Source organism: Macadamia integrifolia, unplaced genomic scaffold, assembly GCF_013358625.1.
Source record: "Macadamia integrifolia cultivar HAES 741 unplaced genomic scaffold, SCU_Mint_v3 scaffold2047, whole genome shotgun sequence".
NCBI classification, from domain to species: domain Eukaryota; kingdom Viridiplantae; phylum Streptophyta; class Magnoliopsida; order Proteales; family Proteaceae; genus Macadamia; species Macadamia integrifolia.
In genome coordinates, this window is record NW_024868478.1 from 37,856 (window position 1) to 48,689 (window position 10,834).

Here is a 10,834-nt window from a genome sequence, read left to right on the forward strand (position 1 = left end):
CCACTGCAATCCACCAGTTCAACATCTCCTTCCCTCTTCCTGCCTCCTCCCTCCTCCCTCCTCCCTCCTCCCTCCTACCATTTGCATTGGACATATTACATGTATTGCCATTTTTCATCCAATGACTTATATTGCAACTTTATCATCTAACAGCCAATAGATGCTAGCATGCTCTATTCCTAGTTAATGTGCTAGCATACTCAACATTTTCCCATTAATTCAAACCCAACCTAAGGCTCTTCACGGAGCAATGGTTCTATAAAAGGAACATCAGTGCTTATGGGCCCATATGACCCAGATTCTTATGGGTTGGTCTTAAACCCTCTCATGTAAACCCATGAACATAGTGGGTATTTTAAGAACCACTTAATCAAACCATAGTTAGTAAATTTGTGGACGGCAATAATACTGGAATGGATACGTACGGTAATTACATGGACCACATGGTAATAATAATTTTCTAAATGTTCGGCACAATAAAACATGTACAGAAATGATACGGTACGTGTTTAATACGGTTGCTATGTAGAATCTGAGAACAAAAATATGGATTTATTTTGGTATTAAGAATGAACTAAAACTAGTTGTTCACAACTACTTCTAATATCTCATTCTGTCATAAACACCTATATCCAATCTAGCTTTCTAATTGGAGATCATTTCTCAATTTTTTTATTTTTATTTTTAGATCTAATATTAATTAAGTTTAATCATGTTTTTCATAGCTAATGTTGATAGGTGATCCATCAACCACTTTCTATCATAGCAAATAATAGCATATATTTTTCAAAATAATAATAATAATAGCATGTTAATAATCATTTAACAAATTAAAATATCATTATTGATATTATATTATCAAACAAGAAAATCCACAGTAATCCCTACTAATGCTGATTTGTATTCTAAAACTAAATCAAATCTCGTATAGGTCCATTCAGATATTCAATAATTCAATTTTAATAACCAACGGTTGATTAGTAATTAAGGTAAAATTTTATATTAGATGATAAAATTATAATTAAGTAAACTTCATAGGCTAATGGATAAGAATAGGACGGTGGACACATAAGGCATTTGATTAATAGATTTTGGACAAGCTTGAAATGAAGTTAAATAAATGGTATATAAGATATAAAGGAGAGAGGGAGGGCAATATGAAAAAATGAGTTTGAATTAATAAATAAGAAAAAGAGACGTGTGTCATCCACCTTTTTCTCAAAATCGAGAAACCTATAGAAAGTGATAAGTGTCATTTTGACTTTTGGGGTTGTGTTTTTTTTTTTTGTCCCAAATTAAATGTATTAATAAGAATAAAATGTATTATACGCGTTTAAAACACATATAATATTGGATTGATATGCCAAATTATAAATTTTTTTATTGAAAAGTTCAGATACGGCAAAAATCCACGTGTCATATGTGAGTTTACTACCTATGAATCAAACCCATGTTCAATAGAAGGCCCAAGCCGAGCATCTATAGATCGTCCCATGCCTTCGTTTCTACTACCATGGACCCAAACGTCCATAATGGACCAAATCAGTTACTTAATTCTCAGCCCATTTCAAGCCCTCCTTCATTTGTGATAAGTTGGCCCATGAGCCTATGGGCCACTATTACTTGACCATAGGAAGATTATTGCTTGCTAGTGACCCTGGCCCAATGAAAAGGGCAAGTGCTTCGAAAGAGGCCAGGCATGAACTCATAGCTGACCAATCTGCTTCATGTGTAATAGGGATTGATAGCCCCAAGCTTTGTGTGGGAGCTAAGAGAAGAAGAGAAAAAGAATAGAAAAAAAATGAAATGATAACAAATTAAAAAAATATCTTCGTTTGGTTACTAATAGAAGAAAAGAAAAAAAAAAGAAAAAAAAATACTTTTTTTTCTTCTTACAATAAAAGAAAACTTCACCATTCTCAAGGTGAATTTTGAAATTTAAAAAGAGAATCTTCTCTTGGTTTAGGACATACCAAACACAATGAGAATTTCTTGAAAAAAAAAATAATACAATTTTTTATTTTATTTTCTTCTATTGATGACCGAACACAGCCCATTGTTTGATACTATAAGGCTATGAGAAAAACCCAAGACAAAATCGATACATCCTTATTAGTTCGTGTTTCGATTTCATTCATTCTCACATCAAAATCGATCTATATATTGACCCTAATCATGTCATTGGACGTGTCTTGATTTCCACATACTAAGATGACGAACCACTACTCCCCAAGTATTGGACCCTCCACAATATTCCCAGAGTCGTGCCAGATTATTGACTCGTCGAGTTCTATAGATAAGGAATCAGAGTCAGAAATATATCATATAATCATACGTAATTGTTTTCCTATCTTAAGTATTGGCTCAAAGAGAAAGTGCCAATCCCACTATGCGATTCTACGTGTCAGTATTTCTGAAGTGGATACCACTCACCCCATGGATTCATCATAACGAATTGGGAAGGTAGGTGGTGGTGATTGGTGAGTGTATGGCCATGGCCTTAATTTTTATTCCCTCTTTTAAGAGCATGGACAATGTGAATGGTGGACCAAATAGAAATTTGTATTCCCCAAGTCAAAAGTGGAAGAAGAATCTTTATTTGTGAATATAGAAATGCATGGAGAAGAGAAGATACAACACTTTCATCGCCATCACCACCAACACCACCTCCACCAACTAATAGCCACCGCCGCACTGCCACTTCCACCAAACCCCTCTTAAAAGATGAAGAAGCAACTAGATCAGTCGATAGAGCTTAGGAAACGTGGCCCCTCAAGTGCTTATTTATAGAGAACCCAACCTTAAATTTTCCTTCATAGCAATCTTCGAAGCATTGTACTTGTAGTCTTTTGAGTGTATCAAAAGGCAAAGGTCGATAATCTTAGTTACCCATTTTGAATTGACAACATGGGGAGTTCAAGAGTACTGGGTCTTGCATTCTTGGTGTTACTCCTTGTGAACTTCTGCTTAGCCGCTAGGCCTTCTATCTACACCGGACCTGCTGCTAAAGGAGGGGGAGGTGGTGGTGAAGGCGGGGGTGGCGGTGGTGGTGGTGGTCGTGGCTCTGGCATTGGTTCGGGTTCTGGATATGGATCTGGTTATGGCTCTGGTAGTGGTTCTGGCTACGGTGGTGAGGAAGGAGAGGCGGATGGAAGCGGTGGAGGTGGAGGTGGAGGTGGAGGTAGTGGTGGTGGGGGCGGCAGTGCCTCCGGCTATGGTTCTGGTAGCGGATCTGGATATGGATCTGGATACGGCTCAGGTGGTGGTGGTGGGATTGGCGGAGGTGGTGGAGGTGGCAGAGGTGGTGGAGGTGGCGGAGGTGGAGGCTCCGGGTATGGGTCTGGCAGCGGTAGTGGCTCTGGGTACGGTTCTGGGAGTGGTAGTGGGTATGGAAGCGGTGGTGGTAGAGGCGGTGGTGGAGGTGGCGGCGGCGGCGGCGGTGGTGGTGGTAGTGGTTCGGGCAACGGCAGTGGCTCTGGCTCTGGCTATGGGTCAGGGTATGGCTCCGGCGGTGGCCACGGGGGAACACCTTGAGGACACAGTTACCGTCTCTGTTGAACCCATAAGTCTCATTTCCATGATGTAGTATTACTGTGTAGTAGAGTGGCGGTCTGATGGGATGTAGATCATATATGTATTGTGTAGATCCTAGAGCCTAGAGGTCTCTATGAATAAAAGTAAAAATGTTTTCAGTTTTCAGTTTACAGTTGAGATTTAACTGTAACCGATGCCACGTCAAGGCTTGACATGGCAAATTTTAGATGGTTGGATCCAGGTAAAAGGCCAAATAAGAGGTAGATCCCAAGAACAAGTTGAGTAAGATGTTATTCTTATTCGAGGCAAGGCACATTGCAACACTATGAATAATTTTATTTCGAATTTCGAATTTCGAATGGGATATTATCTCATATTTGCTCAATAGCATGTGAATATATTGTTCATCTCTTTTTATTCCTTTAATTCAACATAAGCTCAACAACCAAGAATTCTATTGTTGTTAGGTACATCAATGGTTTGACATCTCATAAAATTATTAATCCTTGCCATTGGGAGAAAATAATTTTTCTTGCAATATTTCTTTTAGTAAAGGAGGAATAAGACTTACTAATTAAAATAGTTTAAACAAAAGATTGAGGTGAGTCATATTACAAACTAGGAAAGGTGTTAGATATCCCAGTCAACCTAATTAATCTATCTTTCCATTTATTTGGTATTTTTATAGAATAATTATATCCTTAAACAACAATAAATCATGCTATAATTTACAAGATAATCTACAAAATAAAATAATAAAAAATAAAAAATGACTTACTTGTGTGCAAATAATGTAAAACAAATTAAGGTTAGTATACAAGACCATAAAGTAACTAATAATTTGCCATAGAACATAACCTAAATTATCATTTAGGGGTGAAAAAAAGGCTGAGTATTTTTAAAACTCTAACCCAACTTTGAGTCTTCTTATCTCAGCCTAAGCCCAAGTTGGCCCTAAGATTGGGTTGAGATATCTCAGCCTAGGCACAACTCTACCGAGTTCCGCCCCGTCTTGGGCTAAGTTGGCCCTAATTGACCTTGACTAGCCTTGTGTTTCATCCTTCTATGCATTGGCAAAAATAAATAAATAAATAAAATAATTGAAATTACTCAAGTGCAACACAATAATAGATACTCAATACATTTGACCAGATGAGAAATCATGCTTAATACCCAAAACGAATTTTTCATACAATCATGAATGTGTTGTTCCCTACAATCTAGCTTTCTAAATTATTAATGTATCAAGGGTTGAGCCCTTAACCTTGACTTAGATCTGACCTAAGGTCAGAAATTTCAACATTCACCCACCCCTAGGACTACAAATCTTAGCCTATACCCCTATTGGGCTCACAATGAATTAGAGCGGATTCAAGCCAATAAGGTCAAAGTTACACCCCTATTACTATTTATCATAAAATATAAAAATAAAATAAAATAAAATTTTAAATTAGGAACATGGAATAATACATCAATGCCAACCGTATAAAAAAAAATAAAACCGATAATGATGAAAGAAAATCAAAGATGAAAATATACTGCATTATGATATCATAAATTAAATTTAAAAAATATAATGCATTATGATACCGTAAATTAAATTACACAAAACAAATCAAAACATACAAAAAACCATAATTTGTGAAAAATTAGAAAATGACATAAATGACGTTAAAAAAATTATAGGAACAAGGATGTCAATGAACACATCACAACAATCTAATAATTTGGATATATACTTGTTACTTAGAATACACAAGAGGTCATTTACAACAAGAATGAATCAAAAATAGTAACACTTGAATAAATAGTGTTACCTCACAAATATCAACAAGATGGCGTTATCCCATATTTAAAAATGGTCTCCAGAACAATCAAAATATGAGATAAAACTTCAGTGTGGTGAACATCCAATGATTGAGAGGGCTTGGCCATACATTACAGATCTTGAATACACATTGCATGTCATCGCCTCAACGCTGACGATTTTGTCACCTTTTTCTTCCTCAATAAACTTAACATTTGTAACTATCTCCAAAATCTGACCCTTTTCTCCTCTCGACAATATTGAGACTCGACTCAACATAGAACTCTACTCCAAACAATTACGGTCAATTTGGGGGAGAGAGAGAGAGAGAGGTGGGAGGTCCCTTATAGGCTTCCCCTGTTCTTTAGTCGCAAGTTCCTCGTAATTTGTAATGCCATTGGTCCGGGCATGAAAATCAGTGTTTACAATTCTCACAGGAAATTAAGTAAAACTAGAAAGCTGGTCCCATGTGAAGTTTGGTTTTCTAAAACAGCCATTCTGATTTTCTTTTTCACAATAGAGACCATGGTGGGAGGGAGAGAGGGCAAAGGCAATCAACGTGGCTATCCCAACCCAACTCTCACGTTCGTAAGAGGATTGGTATCTCATTCTCTTGAATCGCTTTCCCTTAACCACTGCTTACTTCCGTCAGGCCTAGGGTTTCCTCAATCCATCTTCTCCTCTCTCTCTCTATCTTTCAGCATTCAGAGTTCTCTATCTCTCTCTGCTTCTGCCTTTGCAAATACTATCCCTGAAGGCAATCTCAATCAATAATAAAGAATGGTCATGAAGAACTCGAAGAAAAATTGTAAGAGAGAGGAGGGGGCAAATCAGATTTACCTACCCAAGTGCTGCCAGCAACCCAGAAGCCGTGGCGCCAAACCTCGCACCGATTTCTCTCCCTTTGTATGCTCTACTTCTTCTTCCCCTCCCAACGACGTCGCTGCTGATCGCCTTCTCCTCGTTCCTTACCACCGTCGTCGTCGTCATCGTCATCGTCCGAGTCGAGGTTTGTCCAATTCTCTCTGCTGCTGTTGTTTCTCCCATTTCTTATTTATCTAATTGCTCAATTGATTGTAGTCTTTCATTGCATCCAATATGGGGTCTTTTTTTTATTATTTATTTAATCAAAATTTGAGGTTGTTATTATTATGTTTGCTTATGTTCTGTGCAAGTCTCATTGCTAATATAGTCATCAGTTTCATTGACTGATAATATTTATGATATAACACAGAATTTTGTAACTGTCAAGGTAAGGACCAATTAAGAAAATTTGCCAAGGGTTTTACTCTTCCATGGAATTTAAGAATGAAGTGAGACAATTCTAGGTGAACAATATAATTAATTCATTGAAAATAAACATTCTACAGAAAATGGGAGTATGGTTTCCGAGTTAGTGGTGAATTCACTGGGATAGGTTGAAGAATTCTTAAGTGGTCTTGTTCCACCATATTGATCAAACGATATAAATAATTCACAAGGTCATAATGTGACCAGAAGAAGAACAAAGGACTTTCTTACTACTCATAATGTGTCTGGCACTAGTTCCACTACATGTCCTATCCCAAAGAAAGCTTTTGATGCATTGATCATTCATGTGTGATCAGCTGACTATTTTAAATTGATTTTCTTAGCATACATTTTCTCTGTTTTGGGCGTCTCTGGAGCTTTGTATCACAACAATGCTATACATGGGAAGATGTACCTTTCCATTTTCTTTGGCAGAGCTAGCTGAAACTTTCGGAGTTCTTTTTAAGTTGCTTTACGCATTATCATCTTCTCTTATTTACCTTCTGATCAGTATTTTATTGAGATACTTTATTTTGACTATTTGACATTGCAGGTTCCGTTTTGGAATTCTCAAGCTTCAAAGATGCTTTGCCAAGCATTACAACAACTAATATGGATCAAGGGTGTCAGACTCTCATTACTCAATATAGGAAGGACATCCCTGAAAGACTCTTCTTAAATTCTGTTGGAGTAATAGCTAACAAAGATGAATCAGTTGCTCAAAACACACTCTCCAACACATGTGATAACAGGTATCTCTTTTGCTCTTATAGCAGTGTTACAGTGATTACTTACTCTTGAACTGTTTACTTTTCTTTTCTTTTCCATCTCTTTTTGGAAAGCACGTACTACATTATTCTGGTTATCAGGGGTTTATAAATTGCATATGGCATTTTTAAATTATATGTGAAATGTTGGCTGTGGGTATAGTTCATGTTTTGAAAAGTACAGGAAATAAATGAATGTACTAACAATTTAGTTTGTCCACATAAACTCTCTGAGTATACTTTCCCCTTTGGTTTACAAGCTTGTCATTAGGAAGCTCCAGTAATGGAAAATTAAGAGAGTTTGAACTTTTGATACTACTTGCTGGATGTGATGATCAATCAAGAATGTTAGTTTGATGTATCCATTGCAGAGTCCCATGGCCGAAAAGTCACAGTTACTGCATGTTCACTGCCATCCGACAAATGCGTGATTTTAATCTTCCCCCAGACTGGAGAACAAAAAGAGTTGAAAAATAACAACTGTCAAGAAATTCACATACTTTGGAGTTGGAGTGGTGGGATGATGTTCTTTCCATGGGTCTTGTCAGGTCATTAATCAGCAAGAACACCTGTCAAGTGCCAGCTATAAACTGCAAGTTCAATTGTTTGAAGTTCTAAGAAAAACCATTTTTGAAGTAGCTTGGCTATGTTCAAAAGAGAGAAGTAAACCAAACAGGGAGTACATAATGACATGCATGTGGTGGAAGGATCAAAGTTATGGAACTTTGGTCCTAATTTTTAGGAGTGTGGCTCAAGACCTGCTCAAAAACCAAAAATTTGCACTGTATTGAAGCTTGTGCTTGTAGGTGGTTGTGGCTACGAAGGCCAAATCCTTGAATTTCTTATGACACTTCTAAAGTTTCAGCTTCATAAATGAGTTTAGTATGCTGTCAAGTTTGACTTAATAGACTTAACTTTTTAACTGGAGTGAGAAATCAAATATATTGGAAACATAAGGCCCTCTTTGGTATCATTTTTCTTTTTGATTTTTACCAATTTAACGAAAATCATTAATGAAAACCATTTTTATTAAAACATAAAAATGGTTTCGTACTTGATAAAAATGGTTTTTTGTGAGAAATAGTTTGGTATCCCTATGTGCAAAATGATTTTTTGAAGAAATGGGTGAAGAGATGTTCCCTTCACCCATTTTTGGACTGAAGAAGAAGGGCAAGGGGCTTAGATTTCTAATTACAGAGCAAATGACTACTTTACCCTCCATATTGGGACTTTAAGCACGTGCTCATTAGTCATTAAAGTTCAGCACAAAAATAATTGAAAATCAATTTTAACCAAAACACGTAATGACTCTTGATCTCTTTTTGGTTTTTGTGTTTTATCATTTTTAAAAAAAAAATAGGAACAAGCTCCATAAATGATACCAAATGCAACCAAAACTGTTTTTGTGAACAAAATCAAAATGAAAAATGATACCAAAGAGGGCCCAAGTCCAGAGGTGAAAATATTGTTTTCGAACCAAATTCTGCTCAAAAGTAAATCCTTTGTTTAATTGTAATTTTAACTCGTAATTGATGCTTTCCTTAACTCTCTTATTTTAAATAATTGATTTCCCTAGTACTTTCATGAAAACAATACCTAAAGCGTTTGCAGTGGATGATTTCTTTTATTTCATGCAGGAACACTGTAATACACAAAATTGAAAATGCTGAAACATCAGATAAATCTTCATCGCGGGCCACAGGGAGCAATGATGTTTTGATAACTCCAGGAAGCATAGTATGGGCTAAAACTGCAAATCGAATATGGTGGCCTGCTGAAGTAGGTTACAGTTCCGTTCCCTTACAATTTGAAGATTGTGATTGTTATTTTGCTGTTCATTTTGATGAAAATTGAAAAAGGTTTTCTATTCTTAAGTATAATATAGAGGTTCAGGATGTGGATATGGTGCATGGCGCAAGTTGTCATATGACTCACAATTCACCATCTAAATTGGTCAACCATGTGGTGCTATGGATCCCAAACTCGTGTAGGTCAAACTTTCCCATCTGGAGAGAAACTTTAATATAAACAATTAGACGTATGACTGTGTATTAGTGGAAATGGGGAGGTTTAGCATTTGCCTTGCAACAACAAACTCAGGCTTATCCCAACTTAATGGGTTTGGCTACATGGATCCATACAAAACAGAATAGGAGAAATGAAAGTAAAAGGAAAGAAGCCCAGCACCAGAAAGTGAGTAAAATCTCTGCTAAAACATGGATCCTTGCCCTCCAATCGGTTCTATCCGAGGTCATACTTGGGACAAGGCCTAGGCTAAGCATTTGCCTTGGAAACTGTATTGATGTGTAATATTGTATGACATCTTTATCAATTACTTAAGGCTGTCCATTATTCAAAATAAAGCAACCTTTAAAATTTAAAAATGATTGAAGAGTTTTTATTAGGCATTTATTTATTTTTAACTGATAATTCCAGGTCATGGGAGAAAGATCGTCTGTAACTTGCATGAATAGTCAAGATGTTAATGGATACATTTTAGTGCAATATTGTGGGAGCCATGAATGGTAAATTTCCTAGCTATTTGTCACTGGTTCCATTTGATCTTCTTCTTCTTCTTCTTCTTCTTCTTTTTTTCTTGGGGGGGGAGGGGGTGGGGGTGGTTGCAGAATCTGAGTTGTAATTGTTTTTTTGCAGTGCTTGGGTTAATCCAGCTGAAGATCTTTCAGAGTTTGAGGATGTAAGTACAGCAGTGTGCATTTTGTTTAAATAAGTACAGCAGTCTGCCTTTTCTTTTAACCTGTTAGACCAGGTGATTGGATTGTTCGGATCATCAATGTAAATGCTCACCGGTCGACTCTACCAAAAGATTCCAGTTGGATGTTGCGATATAGTAATTGATGGGCCTAAATGGGTTCTTTTAAAACTATTGCTTCTAACCACTCATAGACCTGACTATTGCTTCAATTGACCATTGCAGTCTGGTACCTATTTTAATCCTGTATCTTAGGAATAAACATGGCTGCCATATTTGTATAGAAATGTAGGATTCTTTATCTTGATAGACAAGGCTAAGTTAATCTGGCTTTGTCAATCTGTGGTGTGATTTCTATCTATTCCATAACGTTGCCTGATGGTCCAGACGTGTGTTTCAGTGCTTTGAGGAAAAGAGCTGCAATCCCATGGAATCATTTCAGGATGCTCTTAAGCAAGTCAGTCTCTTTCTCAACCCCCTCCCACAACCCCCCCGCCCCCACACACCCACCAATCCATGGAGATTTTTTTATGGTTCTTCATTTTTCTCCCTAATTAGTTAATTTTATTCTTATCTCCTTGTAGGCCTTGCACAGAAAGGAAAACACAAGCTCGTGTAGAGTGTTGGATGAAAGCCCTGATGTTCAACTTGACCAGTCATCAGGTATGTACCCGTGTTGGTTTCTTTTCCATCCACCACACCTCCGCCCCCCCCCCCCCCCCC

General features: G+C 37.1%; 2 protein-coding genes across 2 annotated transcripts in view; both read left to right on the plus strand.

Annotated features, from left to right (window-relative positions):
• The first annotated feature begins 2,907 nt into the window (after positions 1-2,907).
• LOC122065516 (putative glycine-rich cell wall structural protein 1) lies at positions 2,908-3,586 on the plus strand. The gene is made up of 2 exons (XM_042629320.1): positions 2,908-3,259; positions 3,384-3,586. Exons 1-2 carry the CDS (start codon positions 2,908-2,910, stop codon positions 3,584-3,586), a joined length of 555 nt encoding a protein of 184 aa, XP_042485254.1.
• A 2,695-nt stretch (positions 3,587-6,281) lies between these two features.
• LOC122065520 overlaps positions 6,282-10,834 on the plus strand; it is a gene marked incomplete at its 5' end in the record, with an annotated part of 10,224 nt that continues 5,671 nt past the window's right edge. Inside the window, 7 exon segments of the mRNA XM_042629323.1 lie at positions 6,282-6,350; positions 7,185-7,383; positions 9,036-9,177; positions 9,835-9,923; positions 10,054-10,096; positions 10,512-10,568; positions 10,696-10,774. Of these exon segments, the coding sequence (XP_042485257.1) occupies positions 6,282-6,350; positions 7,185-7,383; positions 9,036-9,177; positions 9,835-9,923; positions 10,054-10,096; positions 10,512-10,568; positions 10,696-10,774 (678 nt within the window).

Excerpts from the sequence above, each read along its gene's own strand:
- LOC122065516 (XM_042629320.1), top strand. The coding sequence starts at position 2,908 with ATGGGGAGTTCAAGAGTACTGGGTCTTGCATTCTTGGTGTTACTCCTT. Across the intron at positions 3,260-3,383 it reads TGGATCTGGATACGGCTCAG|TGGGTATGGAAGCGGTGGTG; the intron begins GTGGTGGTGGTG and ends TGGGAGTGGTAG.